The sequence below is a fragment of the Canis lupus genome, chromosome 5 (assembly GCF_003254725.2).
Source record: "Canis lupus dingo isolate Sandy chromosome 5, ASM325472v2, whole genome shotgun sequence".
Taxonomy (NCBI): Eukaryota; Metazoa; Chordata; class Mammalia; order Carnivora; family Canidae; genus Canis; species Canis lupus.
Window position 1 is genome coordinate 81,138,118 of NC_064247.1, and position 25,620 is coordinate 81,163,737.

The window sequence follows — 25,620 nt, forward strand, 5'->3', positions numbered from 1 at the left end:
TCTGGTGATGGGATAAAATACTAGTACTTGCAGGAGGACGCAGGCCTCGGAGTTAGAAAACAAAACCTGCATTCTCTGAGACTGGAGGTGGAGCGGGGGTGGTGAGCGGCTCCAGGGCTGCTGTTGTCCATCGCAAGAGCAGAGTCCCTGGTCTGCAGAGACAATCCATAAGGCCACCTCTGATTCTTCCTCCCTTTGCTTTGAGGAATAGAATGTGTCACCATTGCTCAGGCTCCTCTCTCAGTTCTGTTTCTAGCTTGGTACATCTCAAGATGTAGGGGGCTGGTCCCCCTTCTGGTGTGCAGACAGCAAACATGAGCAATAAATGCACAGAAACCACCAGCTGTCGAGAGAAATGACCTGTTTCAGCCAGGTCAAAGGTCCTCTCGTTATCTTTGGGGCCATAGAGTAGGGGATTGGCTGGGGCTTAGTAAGAGGTGGGCACTGTGACTTTCAAACCCCGAGCCCCCTGCTGGGGCCTCATCCCAGCACACAGAGGAGGGCTCAGGAGGGAACAGCCCCAGCAAAGGCAGGGAGGTCTAGAAGGCTGTGGTGGGGAACCACACAGGGCCCCTGGGAATTCAGAAGTCTGAGGCAATGCAGAGTGATCGGGATGCTGCCCTTCCCTGCCAGGTGCTTGGGCGTCTTCCTGGGGTCAGCAGGGGCCACTGAAAAGTTTAACAGGGGAGTAGTGTGGTCTACTGTGTAGTTGAAAAGTTTAAAAAGATCCCAGTAGCTGCCATGTGGACCAGAGGAGGGGAGGCCAGCTGCCAGGAGACAGGTGGTGGCTGTGCAGCGTCTCAGTGGGACAGGGCGGGGCCTGATCTGGCCATAACCGTGGGAACCGATAGTAGGGGTGAGGGAGGCAGAACTGGTGCTGATGGGAAGAAGCAGGGCATGGAGGATGTCCAGAGTTTCAGGGACTACTCAGGGGACAGAGCTGGTGGGGCGGCAGTGGATGAAGAAGTCAGCTATCAGGAGAGACACCTGGGAACAGGTGACCCTGAGGGATCAGGCACGAGAGGAGAGAAGGGGCACGGGTGCCTGGGGGGCTCAGCGGTTGAGTGGCCGCCTCCCGCTCAGGGCGTGATCCCAGAGTCCTGGGATCGAGTCCCACATCGGGCTCCCTACATGGAGCCTGCTTCTCCTTCTGCCTGTGTCTCTGCCTCTCTCTCTCTCTCTCTCTCTCTCTCTCATGAATAAGTAAATAAAATCTTTAAAAAAAAAAAAAAAAGGAGAGAAGGGGCAGAGGAAGGTCTAGCTCCTCAGGGTGGGCAGGGGAGGACCGGACAGCAACGGATTTGGAGAAGCAGCCCCAGGGCCAGGAAGGGAAGAAGGATGGTGGCCCAAGGACCAAGGGCAGAGAGCCAAAGGATAGATGAGGATCATGCAGTTTAAGCCTCCTGTTGGGCTTATTTTTAAAAGCCAATCAGGTTGAAACTGCATAGACTGTTTTCTCATTGGTGCTGACCTCTGTTCTGGCTATTTTCTTTCCACAACTCTCCCAGAAAGCCTCGTGAGACACCCTGTCCACCTTCTGTCTAGCGGTGAGGGGGGTGCAGGAAGCCTCAAAGGGGTGGGGGGAGCGCTGCTAGGACCCTCAACCAGCCAGGGGGTCGCTCAGGCCTCCCAGAGTGCAGGACACAGGGCCGGCCAGCGAGGCAAGGCTCCCCCTGCCCCGAGCCCAAGGATTATCGAGGCCAGCCTGATCTGTGTGCTGTAGGGAGAAGCTACTCAGACGTTCTAAGCATTTAAGTTAAACAAGCCCAGCTCAAGACAAACTGTCAATGAATGTGCTGGATCCTCCTTTCAGGCCCATTTTCCACAGCTGCTCCTGCCCGGTGGCTCCTCACCCGCCTCCTGGGACCCGGTGGGTCATTGTGGTCAGGGCGTGGCCGAGCGGCAAGACCTCCTGAGCGGCTCTGCCTCCCGCAGGCCTGCTTTCAGCTCTCCCAGACTCTGTGCTTTATCTCCCTCCCTTGCTCGCAGCTCGCTGCTCAGCAGCTCGCTCCACCCACCACTTACCCCTTTTCTGTCTCCATGCCCTCTAGGAGGACACCCCCATACTAAAATATACACACCTAGAAAGCAAATGTTCTGCCCCCAGAAATCCCTGGGACCTCTCTGTGAAATACCCCAAGCAGTCAGAGTGCTGCGTCTGACTCATAGGAGCCGGATGCCAGGCGCCCCCAGCCCCCGAGTCGCCCCCCTCACAGCCTGGGCATGCACCCCTCAGCCAGCACAGTCTGACCATGTCTGACCCCCAACCATTAATCAGAGGCTGTTGCATCCAACTCAATCTGCACAACCTCGGTGGAGTCCTGACACTCCCTCCTCCTAAGCCTGTGGGCCTTGATTGGCCCCTGGAACCAACACTGATCCTTGGCAGAAGTTTCCAGTGGACCTACTTCCCCATGTGTGTGGACTTACTCTGCTACTTATATCACTAGCAGTGGCCTCTTCTCTGAGCAGAAATGGTTTCCAGTAAAAAAAAAAATTTTTTTTAAGATTTTATTTATTTATTTGAGAGAGTATGAGCAGGGGAGAGGGGCAAAGGGAGAAGCAGACTCCTTGCTGAGCAGGGAGCCCAATGTGGGACTCAATCCTAGGACCTCAGGATCATGACCTGAGCTGAAGGCAGCGTTTAACTGACTGAGCCACCCAGGCACCCAGTTTCCACTAGAAATTAAAAGATTCAGGCTTAGCTCCCCTGATGCCTCATGGTCCTACGCAGGAATCAACTGTTCAGAACCATACACTGAGGGGATGGGAAGGAGTGAGTCCCCAACTTGGTCTGGATTTGGGGCAGAGAAACATCATTATTGCCATTTAAAATGGAGATCTTTCTTGAAAAGAGTCAGGTCTGGAGGGTCAATCTAGCTATGTACCTGAGAAACTGAAGGCTGTTGATCAGTAAGGCTTGTTTTTGGTAAATGGATTAAAGAAATCAGAAGCCTGGGGTCCCTGGGTGGCATAGTCGGGTAAGCATCTGTCTCTCAGTTTTGGCTTGGATCCTGAGATCGAGCCCCACATTGAGCTCCACTCTCGGCTCCGAGTCTGCTTGGGATTGTCTCTCCCTCCATCTCCCTCTGCCCCTCCCACTCGTGCACACTCCCTTTCTTTCAAATAACTAACTAACTAACTAACTAACTAAATAACTAAATAAATCTTAATAAGAAAGGAGGAAGGGGGTGCCTCAGTGGCTCAGTGGCTGAGAGTCGGCCTTTGGCTCAGTTTGTGATCCCAGGGTCCTAGGATTGAGTCCCCCCATCGGGCTTCCTGTGGGGAGCCGACTTCTCCCCCTGCCAGTGTCTCTGCCTCTCTCTCTGTGTCTCTCACGAAAAAGAAAGAGGGACGCCCTGGTGGCTCAGCGGTTTAGCGCCACCTTCAGCCCAGGGCGTGATCCTGGAGACCTGGGATTGAGTCCCACATTGGGCTCCCTGCATGGGGCCTGCTTCTCCCTCTGCCTGCGTCTCTGCCCCGCCCTCTCCCTCAGGAATAAATAAATAACATCTTTAAAAAAAGAAAAAAAGAAGAAGGAAGGAAGGAAGGAAGGAAGGAAGGAAGGAAAGAAGAAAGAAAGAAAGAAAGAAGAAAGAAAGAAAGAAAGAAAGAAAGAAAGAAAGAAAGAGAAAGAGAAGGAAGAGAAGGAAGGAAGGAAGGAAGGAAGGAAGGAAGGAAGAAAGAAAGAAAGAAAGAAAGAAAGAAAGAAAGAAAGAAAGAAAGAAAGAAAAGGAAGGAAGGAAGAAGAAGAAGAAGAAGAAGAAGAAAGGAAGGAAGGAAGGAAGGAAGGAAGGAAGAGAAAGAAAGAAAGAAAGAAAGAAAGAAAGAAAGAAAGAAAGAAAGAAAGAAAGAAAGAAGAAAGAAAAGAAAGAAAGAAAGAAAGAAAGAAAGAATCAGAAGCCTTCCTCTAGGGCAGCCCGGGTGGCTCAGCGGTTTAGCGCCGCCTTCAGCCCAGGGCGTGATCCTGGGGTCCTGGGATGGAGTCCCACGTCAGGCTCCCTGCATGGAGCCTACTTCTCCCTCTGCCTGGGTCTCTGCCTCTCTCTCCCTCTCTCTCTGTGCATCTCTCATGAATAAATAAATAAAATCTTAAAAAAAAAAAAAGAAGCCACCCAGCTGCCCCAAATCAAAGTTTTTTGTCTTGCTCATACGACATGTGGATTAGTGGGGGCCCTGCCCCATGTGTCCTCACTTTGGGATGCAGGCTGCTGGAGCACCCACCATCATGAACACTACAGGTAGATGTGGCAAAAGGAGAGAACTCTGGAAGTTAAGTACTCTGCTGTTAAGTACTCTGGCCCAGCAGTGACATATATCACTTGCTCTCACATCTAGTTGGTCAGACAGAGCTGGTCACATGATTCCACCCAGCTACAAGAGGACCTGGAAGAGCAATCCTGCCTCATGCCTGGAGAGCAGGCTCCAGCCCTTGGGGGCCCAGAGGAAGGGAAGCAAGAGTCCTATCCTAGACTGGGAGGCAGAGGTAGAGACGAAAAGGGAAACATCTACCCAGATGTTCACAAAGATAAAGTGTGCTTATCTTTTAAGTAGTCATTCCTAGATGGAGACGTGTCCCTGTCTATACTAGCATGTCTACATCAGCAATCCATATCCAGAGCCAAGGGTTCTCATTTCCCTTTTCAGAAGTGCAGGCTTCAACAGGCAAGAATAGGTGTAGGCACAGCTACCACTACCAGAGGGGCTGGAGCTAGTGGGAACCCAGACCTGCAGAAGACCCTTGGAAGGCAAGTTTGGTGGCAGCAACTAGAGGGAACCCCTGGGGATCCAAGTTAGAGATCCCCATGATCTCTAACCCCACTAGCCTTTGCTGTGGACAAATGACCGATTCAGTCTGAGGCAAATGAAGCTCAACATCTCACTCTTGGGGGAAGCAGGCTCCGGCAGCCCCCAATCCCTCCCAGTTATACATTCTGGAGCAGGCTCTGAAATCCCACAGGCAGGTCGGAGCCCTCTCGAAGCAGGCAGTCCTCGGTTTAGCCTGAGTGGGGTTTCCTCTCTTAGGGGGAGGGAGTTCTTGCTGGTGCTGTCAGAGCCAAGGGCTCCAGTAGTACTGCGTGCGAGGGAGGACTGGAGCATAGCCTCTGAGAGGGCCCGGGACAGGGGCCTGAGCGCTGGCTGGTGAATGAGACCCAGCCTCTGCCCAGGAAGCCCCGCCCTTGGGCCCAGCTGCCCAGGGCTGCAGAGAGGCCTGGCGAGATGCTGACGCCTCATTTTATTTACTCATTCACACCGATTTGCTTTTTAATCTCTGCATAAATTCTCCTCTAGGACTTGGGTTTGTTAAATGTTCTTTGCACGGAAAACTTTAGGCTGAATGTGAAATGATTCCCTTCAGAAGAATTTTAGCAAGTCTGTTCTGTTTTAGGAAGGTTTGTTGTCTTCCTCTGTGTTCTTTGGTGCCTTGAAATGCCTACACACCGCTCAGTCGGCCAATCCATTCCAGGAGGAAATGCTGTACTTGAAATGCAGCTGAATGCTGGGTCTGCAGAAATCCTACCATTTGTGTGGACTTGTATTTAAAGTTCTACTCCCACAGAAAGTATGTTGTCATTTCTTCTTAAGCAAAGGATGTTCCAAGCCTTGTTCAGCTCATGAACCATTAACATCAGCAGGGAAGCAGGGACTTTGCGGGGACAGCAGCCCCAGTAGCAGAGCCCGAGAAGAGTGAGATCCCTCCTGGCCTCCATGCCCGGGGAGGGCCTCTCCTCGGGGTGGAGGTGGGGCTGGCCAGCTGAAAGCGTGTGCATGCTGGCACTCAACCAGGCACGCAGTGGGCACCACAGAGCTCCCCTGAGGCAGGCGACGTGACCTGCTGGGGCGTTCCAGGACCCCCTGCTCATGTCCGTGTGTGAGGACCAGCTCAGGCACAGACCTCAGCACTGGGCAGGTTCAGACGACTGGTGACAGAAGGCCCGTGCCATTCTAGATGTTCAGTGGTTGACACGTGGCCTCCTGACCTGGACCTCGCTTAAGGATGTTTTAAAGCCTCCCCTTCGGTAGTTACGACTTCCTGCTCCAGTCCTCCCCTGGAGCTGCCCTGTCAGTGCCCATATGGAGGAGAGCCTGGAATGATGTTAGTGACGTTAGATCCGATTTTCATCAAGGAGGAAGCCCTGCCCCCAGGCTCCCCCTACCCTGGGCTCAGCCTCCATCAGGGCACAGGACTGCCAAGGAGCCCTGTGGGCTTCAGCTTCCAGCAGACCTAAGCAAACATAGGCTGAAGGCAGGTTCTTGAGTGTAATACAGGGGTATGTGGGAATGAGAGAAGATGCCACTCAGGACAGCTCAGGTGGGGATTTAGGTGCCAGCCACCATCCAGCCTTCTCCTCAATGGCCCCCTTTCTGGTCACCAATGGATGATTCTGGAATGGCAGACAGGAAAGGGTAGGGTGGCCAGATCCCCAAACAGCCCCATCCTATGATGGAGTCCATGGTCTCAGGGCAACTGCCCCATATCACTGCAACAAAAGGTCTTAAGCCCAGGAGTACCGCTGTTTTAAATATTAAATTGATTCAAGCACTCCTGGCACATATACCTCCAATGTGGATTGAGATTTGCTTTCCAGTCATGCAAGAATCAGCTTCATCTGGGCTTTCTGAGTTCTGACATGGAAATGCCGAGGCTGGCTGATTGAAGGAGTGCCACAGAGCTGCTTGCAGCCTGTTCCTATTCTCAGAAACCACATGATGCATTAATAGCTCCCATAGAAAGTATCTTTTTGAAAATTTTATGGCCCCTTTGCCTGCATCTGGTTTCTGCAGAAGCCTGTGACTCGGGCTTGCATAAGCAGCCCCCAACAGACGGTCCTGCCAGGAGATGGAGCCCCCTGCCTCCCCTGTACCATCCTTTCCCCTCGTTTGGGAGAGCAGGGCACCGTCTTTGTCCAGCAACCACTCACACAAGGAGGAAACTTTGAGGACTCCAGGTCCATCCTGAGGGCCTCTGCAGCAAGGGAATTAACAATAGCAACAGTAACAAAAATATTACTAGCGATGTGGCAGGTGCTGCTCTAAGTGTTGTTCATACCCTGAGATAGCGTATATGCATGAGACACACACATGTATGCAGAACAGATGAGCAAACTACAGCTCAGAGTCAGTGAAACAACTTGCCCAATATCCAGCAGGAGGACCTGAACCTGGCACATCTGACACCAACTCTGTGCTTGTAACACCTGCACTGCTATCTCCTGAGGGATGCTCAAGCCATATAGGCACGGATTCCTGCCATCGGTCTCACAGGGCCTTCAGGGACTCAGGAGAAAGGCCCCCCTTTGTCCAGTGTACAGGCCGGGGTGGGGGAGTTTGCCCAGGAGACAAAGACAAATCTTCAGAAAGATTGGGCCACTGGTATATATTAGGTGGAATCCCTTTGGTGGCAAGTGACAGAAATGCAACTTTGACTAGAGCAAAGAAAAGAGTAATGCACAAACTCACTGATTAGAAACTCTTGGGGTTGTTGTCTTCAGGCACAGGAGAACTGGAGCTCAAGTGCCCCCAGGACTCTCTCCTTCCAGCCCCAAGGTCTGTTTTCCTCTGAATTAGATTCACTCTCAAGGAAGACTCCAGAAGCTTCAGGCTCTTAATGCTTCCATCTCAGAGAAAATGCGGGCTTCTTTCCTATGGGGTTCAGTAACAACACCAGTGAAAGTTTAGGTCATATGACCATTCACCTTGGGGCCGGGGGGGTGGTGGTGCCAATGGACCTAGTGTGGCTCACTGCCCTCCCCTTGGGATGGAGTGGGGCAGACAAAAGTGGGTCTGCCACCGCCAGAGGGGTGGAGCAGGCTAGGACTTGGGCCTGTGCTGGTGCCAGAGACTCTATCAGGCACTGCTGGGCTGCTGGTGGGGGCCTGACGTGCAAATAGACACGTGCCCGATTAGAGGGACAGCTGGAGGGCGTGCAGGGCAGGGAGGGTATGGATGGGATGGAGAAGTTGGGGAGGGCTTCAGAGATAAGGGAACAGGTACTTTGGATCTAGAAGGGTCAGTGGGCATTTACCTGGCATACCTAGGTCATTGGGAGCTGCTGCTACAGCACACATGTTCATGCCAGACCCCAGACTCCATTCCTGTGACTTTCAAGGATTAGAAAGGCATCCTCTTCAGTCTGTCCTCCTAGTGACCAGTTGACTTCTAAGTTTCAGCAGCTCAGAGCTCCCGTTGCTATGCCAACCCCCAGGCGGCAGGCATCCAGGCAGAAATGGGCTGGCCCAATCCCGGCGCCACCAGCGGATACAAGCACATTTGGGTAATTGGATTGGAGCAATCCTCTCAGTCTTTGCTGCAGAAACCTGGGGCTTGGGCCAGTGCCTGTTTAGACATGAGCCTGTGGACACAGGGAGGATGGGAGGAGGTCCCTCTGCTCCAGGATTCCCAGCCCAGCTGCTGGGAAGAGAAGGCTCAGCAGGCATGAGGACCAGAGGGATGGGCTATGAAGGAGGGACAGGTTCCATCCTCTGCCCAGCCTGGGGCAACTCCCGACCCTCATCAACTTCCCAAAAGTTCTCCAAAGCTCAGACATCTCTCAAGATGGTTCAGGCTTCCTTACAGGAGCCAGGGCTTGCCTTGGCCAGCAGAACTGGTCTGGCTTGCTCACTTTCCCACTGCAGGAGAAATTCAGAGTCAAAGTCAGCACTCACCTAGGACCCTTTGATCCTCTGTGCAGCAGGTCTTATGTACCAGCATGCCCGCCAGGTCCATTTCCCAGGGAGATGGGACATGAGGTGGGTGTCCTGGTGCCAGGCTCACGTGGTATCCAGTAGCAGAGGGCCTGTCCACTGCAGCTTACCCAAGCAGGCTGGTGGGGACCTCCCTGCCATCTTCAACATCAAATAGGACAGGCCTGACCAAGGCGTCCTGTGGACACCCTCCCCAAGAGACAGCAACCAGCCCTCAGGGAGGTGTGTGAGGGAGGACCTTTGGCTTAGGCCTGTGAGCAGCAGTCCAAGTCTCCCCTTCCCCGTGCTGTGGTGGCTGCAGGTCGAGTCACTACAGATACCAGTAACCCACAGGAGAAACTTTGGTATGGAGCTTCTCTCTGTCATCGCCCCATGCCTCGCCAGGTGTCGCCAATATATGAGCTCCCGGGCCAGCCTGTGACCACCACTTCCTCTCCCATCTGGACTTACAGTTGTCTGGGTCCCGAACTGCCCCGGGCAAGTTGCCCTCCCAGGTAGATCAGCCTGTGAACCGATCTGCTCCCTCTATCCAGCGTGGCCTGCAGCCCGGGCTGCTCGTCACAGTCAGGCCCAGTCTGGTCCTCGCTGTGGGGAAAGGAACATGTCCATGAAGGCCGGCAGCTCGAGCCTCAACAGGGTGGATGGGTCTCTGCGGATCTGAAGGGCAGTTAGGAGCTTAGAGGACTGGTGGGTGGGCTCAGACTGCCCCCAGCACAGTGCGCAGAACCAGCTTGTCCCATCTTCAAAATCCACTGAATCCACAGATCAGGGTGTAAGCAGCCAGAACACAGAGGAGCCAAGCTCAGCTGAGGAGGCCCACAAGGAAGAGGAGGGGAGGTAGGGAGGGATAAGTCCTCCTGATTAGCCCTGGAGGCAGGTATTGCTGACCCCACGTCAGAGATCATGAGATAGGCTCAGCGAGCCTGACCCCTGAGTGCAAGCTGAGCATCGGTGCAGCAGGGAGTGAGGGGGCCAGCCTGAGGTCTCCACTTCTAGGACAGCTTGACTCCCAGGAGCCCCCTCTTGGGGCCCTAGGTAGCCTCCGACACTGATCCTAGGGCTCCGGAGTGACCACGAGGACCTGAGGGTGTCTGGGACCCAAGCCCAGCTCTGGAGACTGGGGCACTGGGCAAGCGGGGGAGGAGGGGACATCCTGAGCAACCAGGAAGCCAACGCCAGGACTCATAATGGGGAGAAACCCAGGAGTGACTATTACTTTAAAAAAGAAACTGAAAGGGCAATCCAGCGTGTGGGATCGAGTGGCTACAGCTCATGTGGCTTTGAGGGACCTGTCACCCCCATCAGAGACGCCCATGGTGGACTCTGCTTGGTAAAGATGGAGAACGGGGTGTGGGGCGTTCCTCGCCAGGAGGCTGAGCCTGGGCCGGGCCACCCACACTGTCCTGCCCCACCGAGGGCGGACAGACAAGACAAAGGGCCCACAGGTGCAGACTGGGTGCCCCCCGAGGACTGTAAAGCTCTCTGGGAAGTTCCCAGCCTCTGGAGTTTCGCCCCCACTCCCCTCTTTCACGGGGAAAGTGCAGATCAGACTAATTAATGTGTTGTTGTTTGTTTATCCTCCTTTCATTTCACTGAGACAAAATAATTAACCACAGAGCTTTAGAAACTGGCTCCATTGGTAGCAATCCCCTCTGTGTCAAGTGCGTCAGCAGCCTCGTGCACAGATGCAGGGACCGCGCGGGAGCGGGCGGGCGGGCGGGCAGCAGCTGGGGGGCCTTCTGCCCAGGGCCCTGGGGATGGCGGGCGGGTGCGGCGTGGGCACGAGGGCCCGGCAGCCACGAAGAGCTGGGATGCTCAGCTCTGCTACACCCTGGAGGAGCGCTGTGGTGGCCCCGGGGCTGCCAGCCGCCTCGCACCCACCGAGGCCTGAATGGAGACCAAAACCATTCCTACGGCCAGCCCAGGAGAGGCAGAAAGGTCAGGCCGGGCCACTCACTGCCACTGCAGGCGGGGCTGGGAGGGAGCTTGCCCAGAAGGGTCTCTGGAGCCACCACAGAGGTGAGGTGGACACAGGGCAGCTGAAGAGGGATCCCCGCCCTGCCCGGCCAGTGTGAGGGATGAGCCACAGGGAGAACAGAAGGTTTGGGAATTTCTCTCAGGGGCCCTGTGATGAAGAGAGTTTGCATCCACCTCGAGGGTGAGAGGGACCCCTCGGGGGTGGGGTTGGGCAAAGAGTTGGGGTTGTCTTAGGGTTGTCTCCTCCTCCAAGATAATGGACCACCAAAGGGAAGGTGTAATCAGCTCTTCTGAGCACCAGGCACATTCTGGCCTGAGATGGAGGACTGGGGGACAGTGATGGGGTGGGATAGGCACTCAGGTGAAGATGGTGTTGGCCAGGCTGGGCCGGTGATCTTGGGCCACTGGGAGAGGAGGGAAGAGCTAAGAAGACCTAGGTGTGGGCCCCCTCCATGCACTTGGGGGTGGTGTCTGGAGGTCCCCAGAAGTCTGGCCTAGACCCCTACCCCCAGCACCTTGGTGCCAGCTGTAGTGGCTGCTGGAGCCTTGGGAGACACCATCCCAAGCCACTGTCCCCACCTGCAGGGCCAGGACCTGCCACTCCTTCCTCTAGTTCTGGTTGATGCAGGCAGCTCTGCGCCCTCTTCCATAGCTTTCACTCCAGCCAGTCTGAAGCTGGCCCTCCACACACTGCCATGAGCAGGCCCGCTGTGCCGAAGGTAGCCAAACCCACCGGCACGGATGGAACCAGTAGGCTGTTACCCCAACTTCAGGTTAAATTCAAATGAAATGGCTGGGATTTTAAAGAAAGAATAAGTAAGTCTGTCAAATGGCAGGCATGGGAGGACTCTGGACAGCCACTAGTCCCTCTAAGTACTTAGCCATGAGCTCTGGGCCACAGTGGTGACACAGCTCTGCTGGGGGGGTAAAAATCATGTGCACAGAGGGTCAGCAAGCCTGCAACAAACCCTCCAATTTCAGCCACTGTCATTATAAAATTGGTCTCAGGGCCCCAGACCCAGAGCCTTGCCTAAGTTCACAGACCTCTGAATCAGCAGACCCCAAAGTCAAGGCCATTGAGGTTAGGACAGCCCTCACACAGAGCCTGGCCGTCAGAGAGAGACCAGGACTTGGGCTGGGTGTGGAGCAGGTGGTGAAGGTCACTGTCTGGTCTGGGACTCCAAGGCAGATGTCAGGGGTCTCCTCCCATCCTCTCTGAAACAGCTTCCTCAACCCCTGCCCCATGGGGAAGGGGAGAGGGACCCAGTGGCTGGCCCTCTGGCCTCACCAACGTCCTTGACAGTGAGCCTCATTGCCCACACCTGAGTGAGAGGCCTTTCTACTACAGCACCAGACAAAGCCACATGGTCCCTGTGCCCCAGGCAGATGGCATGGCATTTCCCAGATTAAGCCGAGGTGCAGTGCAAAGCTGTCTGCAAGGAACTGTTTCCCGTGGCTCCTGGCCATACAGCTGTGGTCTGAGTAGACACACCTGCTTCCCCAAACTGTAACCTTCTAGTGTTTTCTTCAAAGGGATTTCCCCCCGAAGAAAGAAAAATCCTTGTGAAATGTATCCTCCAGAACGAGACACCGACACCAGCTAAGGTTCATCTTAGACATTAAGCTCTGGTCTGGGACGAGCACCCCATCCCCACTAAATCAGCCCTGGAGACACAGCCATGGAGGTTCCCTTAGGTGACAGGTGCGCCTCAGGCCTGGAGACAGCGACCTCCATTCACCCACCCATTTCTTGAGCTCCGTTGCTGCAGCCCCAGGACCCACCAAGCTCTCAGTGCAACCCCTTCTTTTGGGAAGCTCCTGGTCTGCTGGGGAGGTGGCCGTGTTCCATGAGCATTTTTGACCTAGAGCTGCAGAGACCAGGCTGTGTACAATGGGGGCCAGGAGCCCCCAGTGGCTATACCTAAGCCACCCGGCAAAGAGGGGCCGGTGGGGGGGAAGGCCTCTCTGAGGAGGTGATTTGTGAGCTGAGTCTTAGAAGCGAAGGGATGAGCTAGGGCAGGGGCAGGGCACAGGCAGGAAGCCACATCTCCCCGAGTGGGAGAGGGCACATTTGGAGATGGGGCTGCAGACACGGCTGGCCTGGCTAGGAGACTAAACACCCCAGAAAGGGCCAAGAGAGGCTTTAGAGGGTTTGGGGTATCTGATGGACAGTCAGATTAGATAAAATCCCTCCAGCCCCTGTGTGGAAGATGGCCTGATGGAGAGAAAGCCGAGAAAGTGGGTGAAGCATGATGCAGTCATGGACCAGCACAGGGGCTGAACCCACGTGGCACCCGGGTTCCGGCTGGAGGGACCAGGGAGGCAGGAGGAAGACAGGCAGTGGGGCTAGGATGGCTGGAACATGAGCACAGACCCCCATGGCGCCAGGGCAGAAGCTGGACTGGGTCAGTGGGACAGTGAGCAGGAAATGAACCCCCCGCAGATCTGGTAACAAAGACTCTAGATTATGCTTATACTAGCTTCACTGCAGAATGATCACGACGGGTCTCTGGAGGTTGGGCAAACACTCCAGACTCTTGTTTTTATCAATTCTACATTCAGTGCTGTAACTGCAGCTGGGGGCCTCTGCTAGGCAGGGCCCTGGGGCCTGGAATGAGGCTCAGGCACCGGCTGGGACAGGAACCTGGGGTGGACTCAGTCCTCCAGCGATGGGCCTCAGCTGGGCACTGGGGCTGGATCTCAGGCTTAGGGGAGAAGCTTGGGCCAGATCCTCACAGCCCCAGGACGCTTCTCCAAAAGTCACAGGGACCATCATTCCAGAAAGTTGGTAAGGCCCCCGCAGTACCTAGATCCTCGTTGGTCGGGGATTTCTGGGGGGGACAGCAGGAGTGGGAGTGTAAGAGTAGTCTCATGATGGAGGATGGGGTGCAGTGAGAGCTGGTTGTGGCTAAAGCCCCTCTCTCCGGGGTCTTGCCAGCTGTATTGCCCCCCCAACCCTGGGACTCTCTGGCCCCTTTTCTCACCATTTGCTCCCTCTGTCCTGACCTGAAGGATACTCAGTGACAAGTGGCTCTGTTTGTGGCTCTTCTGAACCAGGGTCACCCCTTACCTGTTCCAAAAACACTTCTGGCTGCTTCAGGCCAGTGTTAGGCCTGGGCATCCTCCAGGATCCCCCAGGCTGCCTCCCAAATGCCCACAAAGCTAGGCTGCTCCCAAAATCCAGGGTCTGTTTTTAAGCAATTAGGTCACAAGATCAAGATGGACAGCTAGAGAGGGTCACGTCACCAAGTTGGTTACTGCAAGAAAACCAAACACACAGGGCACCTGGGTGGCTCAGTGGTTGAGCATTTGCCTTTGGCTCAGGTCATGATCCCTGGGGTCCTGGGATGGAGTTCTATTCAGGTTCCCTGCAGGGAGCCTGCTTCTCCCTCTGCCTGTGTCTCTGCCTCTCTCTGTGTATACCTCATGAATAAATAAATAAATCCTTTAAAATAAAATAAAATAGAAAAAAAAAAAAAGAAAAGAAAAGCAAATACACACAGGCAAACAGAATACTCCTAATTCTGATGGGGGAGACAGGAACAGGGTGAAGGGAGGGAGTGGCCCCAGCATCCCACCTGCTCCATTAAGGATGAGTCAAGCCACTTACTTTCTATCTTCCAGGTTCCCCTGCAGGCCCAGTATGGCCCACTGAGGTGAACCATGACTGGCTGGCCAACACTCACCACTGACCACCCAGAGACGCATCTCACCAGGAGGTGACCCCTCCTGCACCTGCTCCCCCACTCGCCCACCCCTCACAGGAAAGTGCCCGCGCTGCCACGGACACCATGTAGTAGGGCCGGCTGCGGCGCCCAGTGAGCTGCGATGGTTTTGTACACGGCTCCCTTTCCCAATAGCTGTCTGTCCGCCCTGCACGCCGTGTCCTGGGCTCTCCTCTTCCCATGCTACTGGCTGGCGGACCGGCTCGTGGCCTCCTTCATACCCACCACCTATGAGAAGCGCCAGCGGGCGGACGACCCGTGCTACCTCCAGCTGCTCTGCACCGTGCTCTTCACGCCCATCTACCTGGCCCTTCTGGTTGCCTCGCTGCCCTTCGCCTTTGTTGGGTTCCTCCTCTGGTCCCCACTGCAGTCTGCCCGCCGACCCTACATCTACTCCCGGCTGGAGGACCAGGGCTCGGCTAGTGGGGCGGCGCTGCTCAGTGAATGGAAGGGTACAGGCCCTGGCAAAAGCTTCTGCTTCGCCACTGCCAACCTCTGCCTCCTCCCTGACTCGCTGGCCAGGCTCAACAACGTTTTTAACACCCAAGCGCGGGCCAGAGAGATCGGACAGAGAATCCGAAACGGGGCCAGTCGGCCCCAGATAAAAATCTACATCGACTCGCCCACCAACACCTCCATCAGCGCGGCCAGCTTCAGCAGCCTGGTGTCACCGCAGGGCAGTGATGGCGTGGCCCGGGCCGTCCCTGGGAGCATTAAGAGGACGGCCTCTGTGGAATACAAGGGGGACGGCGGGCGTCACCCCAGTGAAGAGGCTGCCAACGGCCCGGCCTCCGGGGACCCGGCCGAGGGGATTGGCCTTGAGGACGCCTGCATTGTGCGCATCGGAGGTGAAGAGGGGGGCCGGCCCCCCGAAGCTGATGACCCTGCCGCCGGGGGCCAGACCAGGAACGGGGCTGGCGGGAGCCCACAGGGCCAGACGCCCAACCACAGCCAGCGGGACGGGGACTCGGGGAGCCTGGGCAGCCCCTCGGCCTCCAGGGAGTCCCTGGTGAAGACGCGGGCCGCGGCGGACGGCGGTGGCAGCGGGGAGCCTGGCGCCACCAACAGCAAGTTCCCCTACAAGGCCTCCGGGGTGAAGAAGGCGGCCGCGCGCAGGAGGCGGCACCCGGACGAGGCCTTTGACCACGAGGTCTCCGCTTTCTTCCCCGCCAACCTGGACTTCCTGTGCCTGCAGGAGGTGTTTGACAAGCGGGCAGCCGCCAAGTTGAAAGACCAGCTGCACGGCTACTTCGAGTACATTCTGTATGACGTCGGGGTGTACGGCTGCCAAGGCTGCTGCAGCTTCAAGTTTCTCAACAGTGGCCTCTTCTTCGCCAGCCGCTACCCAATCATGGACGTGGCCTATCACTGTTACCCCAACGGGCGGCGCTCCGACGGCCTGGCCTCCAAAGGAGCGCTGTTTCTCAAGGTAGGAGGCCGTGGCCCTGACCTTGGGGCGCACATCAGCCTGTCGTAGAGGCACCAGGGGATGAGGGTGGCAGCCAGGGGTCCTTAGGCTCTTGGAGTGCTGGGGGGCAGGCAAGGCCTTTCGTGGAGCTGAACGGGTGGGCGCCCAGCTCAGAGACAAGGGTGGAGGGTCCAGGCTCAGACCAACCTGGCCAGGTGCTCTTAAGGGGGCAAGTTCCTCAGATCTCTGAGCCTTTATCTCCTCATTTGGAAGTGGGGGCAACATGGTGCACACCCTCATGGGGTAGGGAGCGAGCTTGAGGCCGGAGGGTTCTTGTGGTGCCTGGCCGGTGGTGAAGGTGGGCAGCAGTGGTGGCAGAGATAAAGGGAAGAGGAGGAGGCAGGGGCCCCCAGTCCGTTAAGGGGCAAACGCCGGCTCACAAAGGCCTGCAGCCTCTTTGGCCAGCTGCCCCCTCCCTGCTGGCTGTCACGCAGCTGCTGTGCCAGGCACTCTGCCCAACAGCCCAAGGCTTCACTTCCATAGTCACTAATTAAAGTGAATCATAATTATTTCTGCTAATTTGGATGCAATTGGAGGAGTTTTTAGACCATGGTAATTTGGTCATTACCCGTTATCTTCTACTGAGCCTGACACCCTCCGAGTGTTGGCTTTTTGTTCCCTAAGCAAAAGCCACTCTTAGTGTTTCCAGAGTTTCGGGAAGCAACGTTTGGCCCGTTGCTACAGGACCCAGACTCCACTTCCAAGTGCTCAGTGGTTCATGTGTGACTCTGCGGGCCCAGAGCTGGGGGTCCTTGACTCCCCATTCATAGCCTGAGAGGCTGAAATTGAATGAACTCCTCTTACCTCCTCATTTTGGCATATGGTTCATCAATGTTCTGTTCCGCGGATATATTTTTGTCTCAGCAGCTGGAGTGACTTTCTGGGGAAGGAGGGGATATGTTGTCAAGCTCAGGATGAGAACGTACCTTCTTCCTTCCACCCACTTTACCACAGATGGTTCGTGGCTGGGGACCCCCCTTTGCCCCCGCCCCCAGCCCACACCCTCATCTCCCTCCTGGGTCTGGCACCCTGACCACCATGCCCACCAGGATCACAATAGTCTCTTGGGAGGGTCCCTCTGCTGTGGACTTTCTTCTCACCTCTCTGGTCATTCCTTCCAGGGTCCTGGTCACCTACCCAGCCTTTAACTGCTGACGCTCCTTCAGCTCCTTAGCCTAAAACTGGTCTGCAGATTTGTTTAATTTGGTCCACATCAGTAAAACTTTTCCTGTGTTGGCCAACATTTAAAAAATCAAGATATTCCACATAAAACCCAGTTTGCAACTTCTCTCCCACCTCTTAGGTCTCGCAGCACGTGGCAGGCCTCCTGCCTTCTGCCCAGCTCTCAGCCCAAGCTAAGGGGTGGCAGCCCTGATAGCAGGACGACCTGACCCCACGTAGGTAGGCCTCTTCATTTCCAAGTGGTCACCACGGCCAGCCCCACACACCGCCCCAGGGAAGTCACTCCACAGATTCCATTTCCACACGTGCTGACGGTTCTCACGTTTGTCCCAGCCCGCATCTCTCTCCTGAGCCCCCAGCTCTGTGTCCCGCTGCCTCCTGGACACAGTCCTCGTTCACTTGTCTGCCCATCCCCATCAGCCAGGTTCCACCATCCCCACCTTGACTCCTGCCTGTGCCCTGAGCCCCTCCCCTCTATCCAGGCTCCTAATTTCACTTTTCTTTCTTTCTTTCTTTCTTTCTTCCTTTCTTTCTTCCTTCCTTCCTTCCTTCCTTCCTTCCTTCCTTCCTTCCTTCCTTTCTTTCTTTCTTTCTTTCTTTCTTTCTTTCTTTCTTTCTTCTTTTTCTTTTTAAAAAGATATAATTCATTTATTCATGAGAGACATAGAGAGAGACAGGCAGAGGGAGAAGCAGGCTCCATGCAGGGAGCCCAACGTGGGACTCGATCCCGGGTCTCCAGGATCACACCCCAGGCTGAAGGTGGCGCTAAACTGCTGAGCCACCCGGACTGCCCCTAATTTCACTTTTCAAATACGTCTGGGTCCACTCTACATCCCCAGCTGCATGATCATGGCCCAGGATGCCATTTCTCCCCATCTGCCTGTGTTTTGGGCTGTCTTTCCCCTTCCCACCCCATCTGCCTCAGGTCCCAGGTCTGACTCCTGCTGTCCATGTTGTGCTGCCCCACGGAGAGGCCCAGCCTTCCACTGGGCCACTCCACCTACCCTGGGCTCTGCTCCAGCATCCCACCCCCCAGGGGCATCCATGCCCCACTCCCCTTGTCCTGGTCCCACCCTGGTTTGGCCACACCACCCTTGTGGAGCTTTTAGAGCACAGCTGGCACAAGCCAGCTTTCCCTCCGTAGGTTCCTCAGCCCTTGTCCCCAGCATCTCGCTGCCTATCTCTCTGGTCAGACAGAAATTAAAATGGGCCATTTGGGCCCTATATACACAGCAGACCCAGCTCATCTGTTGGTGAAAGCGTGCCTGTTTCTCCTGCCTGGAGGAGTGAAATAAATGAGGTTTTGGGAGACAGGCCAGTCCCCAAGGGGCTGGGGGCCTGGAAGACAGCAGCCGTGGGTTGTGACTGCAGGTGGAGGCCCATGCTCCCTCCATCTACATTCCTCCTCCCCCCACCACTTACTCTGTGGCACATCTATGCCTGAGGAAAATGTGCCTTCCTGCTACTGTCGCATCCTGAGAAGGAAGGGACTGGAATTGCTGCTGCCTCACGTGTGGGAGAACCTGATTCTGGGTCTGGGCCCCTTCTCTGTTGACAGTCTTCGCCCACCAAGATGCAAAGGCCTCTCAGTGTGATTGTTTTTGCAAGAGAAACACAAATCTCTGGAGCTCCGAGGACTCAAGCCGGAGCAGAATCAATCCGTCTAAGCACGCAGTAGTGAAGTGGATCCTGGCAGCTGACTGGGCTCACGGAGAGCTGGGAAGTTGAGAGAGGGGCGGAGGTACTTGCTGCCAGGGCCTTGCTGCTGTGTCTTCCCTCCCTCTGGGCAGTTCCCCTGCGGAGCAGAGGGAGGGCCAAGCAGTACCTCCTCCGTGAGGGCAGGGACCCCAAGTGCTGAGTGAGTGAGGGGCTGACTGACACAGTAAGACCCTCAAATGGGTGAAAAGCCTGCCAAGTCACCAGGAGTTGAGGAAGCGGAGTAGGGTGAGGAGCTGGACTAGGGGCAGCAAATATCAGACATGAACCTGCCTCAGCCAACCAAGCCTCGTAACTCCAAGTCAATTCTGGTATAATCTTAGTATAGCCTTCCGTGAGACCTGTCCTAAGGCTCTAGCAAGGCGGTGTCCATGAAGCACCAAGCACTAGTGCTCAGTGTCTTATTATTGAGGGGGAACTGCATTGCCCCATGAATGCAGGGGGCAAGAGCGCCATCGTGTGGCCTTTGGGGGCATTGTTGGTTTTTAAAAGTGTGTTGTGTTTTTGCAACAGAGCACATCAATAGTATGTGACTTCCGAGACATTCCAGGGGCTGGCGGTACTGAAAGGCCGAGAGGCTGGGGTCTGGATTGTGGGCAAGGGGTGAATGGAAAACATGGGAGTTGATAAACAGCCCCAAATCCTGGCTGCCCTGCCCATTATCAAGTAACCAGATGTTCATTCCACCGGGGACTGGGAAAGGAGAGATGTGCATCCATCCAGGTCAGGAAAGGAGATGAAGAGCTATAGAAAGCTAAGAATACCTAATGATGTGGAAACCCGTATGGAGGAGAATAATGCCAACCTTACTTTGGCAGCACAAAGAAAGCTGGAAGCCTCCCAAAGATCCCAGAGTTGTGGGCCCATGATGTGGCAGTAGTGGCAAGTCCAGGCCACTCTTAGTTGGATGATGGGCAGGGTCATGTTCAGCAGATATACATCCGTCAGCCAAGAACTGGCTTCTACAGTTACCTTCCCTGGGGAGTTCCCAGGGTCCTGGATATCATCATTACAGAAAACCCATTCTGGAATGGATTAAAGAAGTTCGAGGAAGACTACTGAGAATCAGGTGGGAGGAAAGCCCAGAGAGAAAGAGAAGGAACCAACCAGAGACCTCTGAGGAAAGGCACCCACCGATGATCCAAGGGAGAATGCCTGGCAGGGAGAGGGGACTCTCCCACTGTGGCCTCTAGCAGCTGTGCCATGACCAGAGGGCCTGGGAGAGTGGCCAGCTGGGCAGCCCTCCCTTACTTCTATGACCATAGCCTTGACAAGGGCTCAGGCTGGCATCAGGGTCACCACTGGGTGCTGTTTCGAGTTGTCTGTGATGTCGTTACAGCAGCCTGTGGAGACAGCCCCCAGGATCATCTGCACTTGGGCAGGGAGTCTCAGGGGAGCCATCCCGCCCTACTCCACCCCTCCCCCAGAGTCTATCTCCAGTGATGAGCAGCAGGCAAAGACGGAGGTCGGGGCCAGTGCAGCATGAAGGCCTGCAGAGGCTGCTGCGGAGAAAGGAGAACTGGGCTCTGGGTAGAGGCCCATGACTTGGGTGCCGTAGAGACACAGGCCACAGCTATCATCCCAGATCGGGGAACCAACAGGAACCACACTGCCAAAAAAGCAGATGAAGGGGCTTCTCATGAAGCCACAGGGGCAGAGACTGGGGAAAGAACAGAGGGCAGGGTCCTCTCACAGTGTCAGGAAGGATGTCAAGGCTCTGCAGCGGGGCTGCTCCCAGAGGGGAACCTGACTTGGACTTTGGAGGGGTGGGATCAGGTCTAGGCTGTGACTGAGGGAAGGGGAAAAGAACTATCAGACAGGAGTGGACAAGGAACTAAGGAGCTGGCACGTGAGGGTCGTCCACACGGACACTCTGGTAACCAGGAGATGGCAGGGTTACAGGGAGGAAATCAGCAGTGACTTCATCTTTCCTCCCATAAAGCTTTGCATGAATTGCTAGTGGCACTTACCATACCATAGGCTGGTATTTCTTTATACATCTGCTTCCCACACTGCACCAGAAGGTCCTAGAAGCATGACATGTGCTGTTCCTTCCTGGGCCCAGGCTAGCCAGGAGCTGACAGAGATGAGCTTGTACTCAGAGCAATAATGATTTCATCATCAACACCTCCCCTCCCCCACAACAGGTGCAGGTGGGAAGCACACCTCAGGACCAAAGAATTGTCGGGTACATCTCCTGCACACACCTGCATGCCCTGCCAGGTAGGATCTGGTGGCCCGTGCTTTCCATGGGGAGGGCGATCTGCCTCCTGTGCGCTGGGACAGGTGCCGGGGTGGGTTCTGATGGCAGCTCCACCACCTGGTCTCTATGCTTCTGCCCCACAGAAGACAGTGCCATCCGGTGTGAGCAGCTGGACCTGCTTCAGGACTGGCTGGCTGATTTCCGAAAATCTACCTCCTCGTCCAGCACAGCCAACCCCGAGGAGCTGGTGGCGTTTGATGTCATCTGCGGAGATCTTAACTTTGACAACTGCTCCTCAGGTGAAGTGGTGGTCCTCCCCACTCGGGGCCTGGGCTCCAGTCACAACCGGAAAGGCTTGGGTTATGCAGCTGGAAGAGCTTCCTGCTCCTCGTGAGCATGTGGGTGAGATATTAGCAAGACTATGATTTCTCTGCCCCCCAGAAATCCTAAAATGAGAAAAGCCCACGCTCTGCCTAGAAAGCTCAGAGGCCTCCTGACTGGAGACAAAGAGATGCCCTAAAAATGAACTTCTGACAGAGAAGGCTCGGGGCCTCTGCAACTCAGACAATGGGCGAGTCAGCTAGCTCTACCCACCAAGCCCTCCGTCATCTCTTGCTTTGCACCAGGCACGATTCTAAAGGCTGTTTGTGGGCCGGCTGTTTCATTTAAATCTCAGAACAACCCTGAGAGTGAGCAGGGTGTTGATCTACAGGGGTGGGAGAGGAAGCAGAGACCCAGACAGGCCTGTAATTAGGCCAAGGCCACACAGCCAGGAAGTGGTTGAACTGGGATTTGAACCCTGGCAATTATGCCTTTAACCATTAGTCTAAAAGACTAAAAATCCATCACAGGTCAACTTTAAAATAATTGACTTAAATAACTAATTTGATGATCATGCCGGTCCCAGGGACCTCCTGGGAGTTTGGGCAGCTCTGAGCTTCCCTTGGCCCAAGAAGCTAATGTGAGGAACCCCCACTTCCAGCCCCCCCACCCGTCCACTGGCTCCTGGGCTCCTTCCACACTAGTCCCAGCCCCAGGAGAAACCAAAGATGAGTGTGGGACATGGGGTCTATGAGCTAAGGCTTAGCCCTCAGTGAAGGCAGGAGACCCGAAGGGCCCACCTGGAGCACAGGGTGGTGCCCTCACCTGGTGGCAGCTGTTTCTCTGAGTTCACAACCAGGAAATCACCCTTTGACAATGATGGCAGCTCCAGGGGGGTGGGGAGAACAGTGCCTACCGTGGAACACACAGCCCCGACTGGAGCCCTGCAGTCCCCTCAGAGTCTATACCTGGTACCAGCTCCAAATGCTAGTGTTCTGGGGATCTGCTGAGTCAGGGTGGGGAGGCGGCACACCAAGGAGGAGGCTGCCAGAGGGTGTTCCACCCAGGCAGGCCCCACTTGATGCCTGTCCTTCCTCCTGGGGTGGGGGGGGGGGGGGCGGGTCTCTGGCTCCACGAGTTGGCAGGACGAACTGGAATCCAGGGCAAGTCACCCCTCACTGAACCTGGGCACCCAAGTCTGTGAAGGCAGGAGTGCCTGCCGGGGTAGCATCAGCCCACCGCCCTGCAGGGTTTGCTATCAGATCTGGGAAGGCTCAAGATCACTGCCCCCTGGAGCCCAAGAGGGACTGTGACCACTGTCCTCGGGAGGATAGCTCAACCCAGGGTTGTGGGGAGGCATTCTCAAGGACACAGAAAGCCAGTGACAAAAGAACCACAGGTTCCTCTGGGACCACAGAGCCCACCCAGAGGCAGGTCTCAGGGACTTGGTGGTACGTAGTGGGAGTAACTGACTGGAACCAGAGGCAGGCAGCCCTCCACCGCAGACGCTCTGAGTCCCACAGCATTCCCACTCTCCTTCCGTGCACAGACGACAAGCTGGAGCAGCAGCACTCCCTGTTTACACATTACAAGGACCCCTGCCGCCTGGGGCCCGGAGAGGAGAAGTCTTGGGCCATCGGTGAGCTGGGGCTGGGGGCATGGTTGATGGGGCTGGGGGTGGGGGGCACTACTGTGGCCTGAGCCCAGCACGCTGAGACCCAACACTATCCCAGAGAGATTTGAGGACCTGGCCCCAAGGTCCCATGGCAAAGGGCAGGGGCCGGAAGCCCTCACTCGTGCCTCCTGCCCTTGGGGGGTGGGCTCCTGGAGGCTGGCTGGGCCCTGCCCACAGAGACCACTCTCACCTCCCTGTTCCCAGGTACCCTGCTGGACACAGACAACCTCTACGACGAGGAAGTGTGCACCCCTGACAATCTGCAGAAGTAAGCAGCCAGCATCCATGCTCCCACTGTGGTGCAGGGGAGGGTGGTTCTTGGGGCTGCGATGAGCACTGAGCCCTGTGGAGAGCTGGGCTGTGCTGGGCAGACAAAGGAACACAAGGGACTGAAGCTGGGGTGGCTGGAGACAAGACCACCCTTCTGCCCCAGGGGCTGGTCTGACCAAGGAGAAGCCTCCAACCAGGACAAGGGGCCTGAGTGGCATTTCCTACTTCGGCACCAGAGTCCAGGCTCACTTTAGAAGAGTCTGGCCTGCCCTGAGCCCCATCCTGTGGAGATCCTTCTGGGAACAGGAAAGGGACCAGCAGCTCCCAGGGTGAGGCCGAGGGCTGTCAGGATCCCTGTGGAAGAGCTGTGGGTATGGCATCTGCCTGGCAGCTGGTAGCTACCAATTAGGCAAATTAAAATATAAGCAGAGCTAACACAAACTAGTTGTTTTCAAAGTAGAGACAGTTCCATCCCAGCCAAACTTCATACTTGAACCTGATGAGACTTCCATAAAGGGCACATTTGAGAGGCCAGCAGCAGAACCAATTTATAACTCACAGCCTGAGACTGCACAGAGTCATGGCAGTGGCTCCTCACAGCTAATTTGAGCCAATTAATTAGATTATAGACTAAATTTGAAACATCATCCTATGCCGAGAAAATTATCTTTTTATGAGATGATGATTTAAAAATGACTATCAGTAACTCTTAGATCATTGATGCTGGAATTAATTATCAAAGGCAAAGGACAGTAATGGATTATATTTCTGAGATGTAATGATGTTCTGCATGTCATTAGTGTATTTATTTCAGGGCTGATAAAGACCTTGTAGAAACCTATGTTTGCTGGCTGTGTGTGTCCAGGCGCCCCTTCCATTTGTCCAGGCATTAGCCGACCTGGCAGGCCTGCGCGGTGTCTATTGGCGACTGTGCCTGCCCTCTGCAAGCCTCCCATGAAGGCTCTCCACAATGGGTGCTCCAGCTCCAGAGGAAACCTGGCAGGAAGGGAACAGCAGACAGGAAGTCAAAAGACCTGAATTCAGGGTGTTAACGCCCCACTTGAGCGCCTTGCACACCCTGTAGAACCTTGACCCACATCACTTTCCTTCCCCCAAGAAATGGGATGGCAGTCATATCCCACATTGTTTTAAGTTTTATTTATTTTTTTTAAGACTTTGAGAGAGATGGCACATGTGCTCATGTGTACAAATGGGGGGAGGGGCAGAGGGAGAGGACGAAGCAGACTCCTCACTGAGCAGGGAGCCCAACGTGGGGCTCAATCCCAAGACCCTGAGATCATGACCTGAGCCAAAGGCACTTAACTGAGCCACCCAAGAACCCCAAGTTTTATTTATTTGAGTAATCTCTACACCCAATGTGGGACCCAAACTCACAACATCAAGATCAAGAGTCACATGCTCTTTCTACAGGTGCCCTCCATGTTCCTTTCTCAGGATGCCTGGTCTCCAAGTCCTGGGGCCCACAGCAATCATCCTTGTATCAGAGGCAAACCCAGGGGTCTGGTGGCATAGCTGCTCGGAAATAGACTGACCCAAGAGTCCAGTCCCGGTCTAGGGCCTGGGTGCTCTCCTGGCAACCCCAGCCCCCTGATGACCTGAAACAAGGCACAGGAGTGGGTCCCTGCAAAGACCCTTTCCCAAAACAGGCCCCTCCAATGGCTCCAAGTACAGCCCCGTTCAGCACCTCTGTCCCCAACTCGGCTCCAGGTTCTGGACAATTCTGTGTCCAAGTTTCAGCCACAGCCAAGCCCGAGGTGGACAGGGGATACTCCTGGACAGACTCTGGAGTCACACAGCTCAGCCTCCACCCCAGTCCCTTGCTGGGTCCACAGCGAATAGATCTTAAACACAAGGGTTTGGTCTGAACTGCCTGTCTCACTGAGGATGAGAACATAGCTCCATACTCAGGATCTGGGGACCGGGGAATGGGGCAAGGGGCTCACCTTGCTTCCTGTGCTTTCCTGTGTGTTGAGCAGGGTCTTGGAGAGCGAGGAAGGCCGCAGGGAGTACCTGGCCTTCCCCACCAGCAAGAGCCCTGGGGCAGGCCAGAAGGGACGCAAGGACCTGCTGAAAGGCAACGGCAGGCGCATCGACTACATACTGTACGCGGAGGAGGGGCTGTGGCCGGACTGGAAGGCCGTGAGTCTGGGGCGGGCTGGGGACCCAGGCCATGCCTGTAGATAGGGGACCCTTGCCCTGCACCCCTCAACAGCACTGAGCTCTCCTCTGAAAACGAGATCAGTCCATCCCGGAGAACCTGGGGGCCATGTAATGCCCCCGCCCCTGTCCAGGAAGATCCTGGCCAGCTCTGGCCCCCACCCCACAGCCCCACCCCTGACCTCCAGGCCCCCCCTTTG

The 25,620-nt window shown here is 55.5% G+C and overlaps 1 protein-coding gene across 1 annotated transcript in view; it reads left to right on the forward strand.

Annotated features, from left to right (window-relative positions):
• The window catches only part of SMPD3 (sphingomyelin phosphodiesterase 3), an 82,472-nt gene that overhangs the window by 53,865 nt on the left and 2,987 nt on the right, over positions 1-25,620 (forward strand). The window contains exons 3-8 of the mRNA XM_025426646.3: positions 14,307-15,836; positions 20,921-20,996; positions 21,120-21,275; positions 22,847-22,936; positions 23,177-23,240; positions 25,240-25,402. Coding sequence (XP_025282431.1) covers positions 14,511-15,836; positions 20,921-20,996; positions 21,120-21,275; positions 22,847-22,936; positions 23,177-23,240; positions 25,240-25,402 — 1,875 coding nt within the window. The 5' untranslated portion in view covers positions 14,307-14,510. The remainder of the gene's footprint in view (positions 1-14,306; positions 15,837-20,920; positions 20,997-21,119; positions 21,276-22,846; positions 22,937-23,176; positions 23,241-25,239; positions 25,403-25,620) is intronic.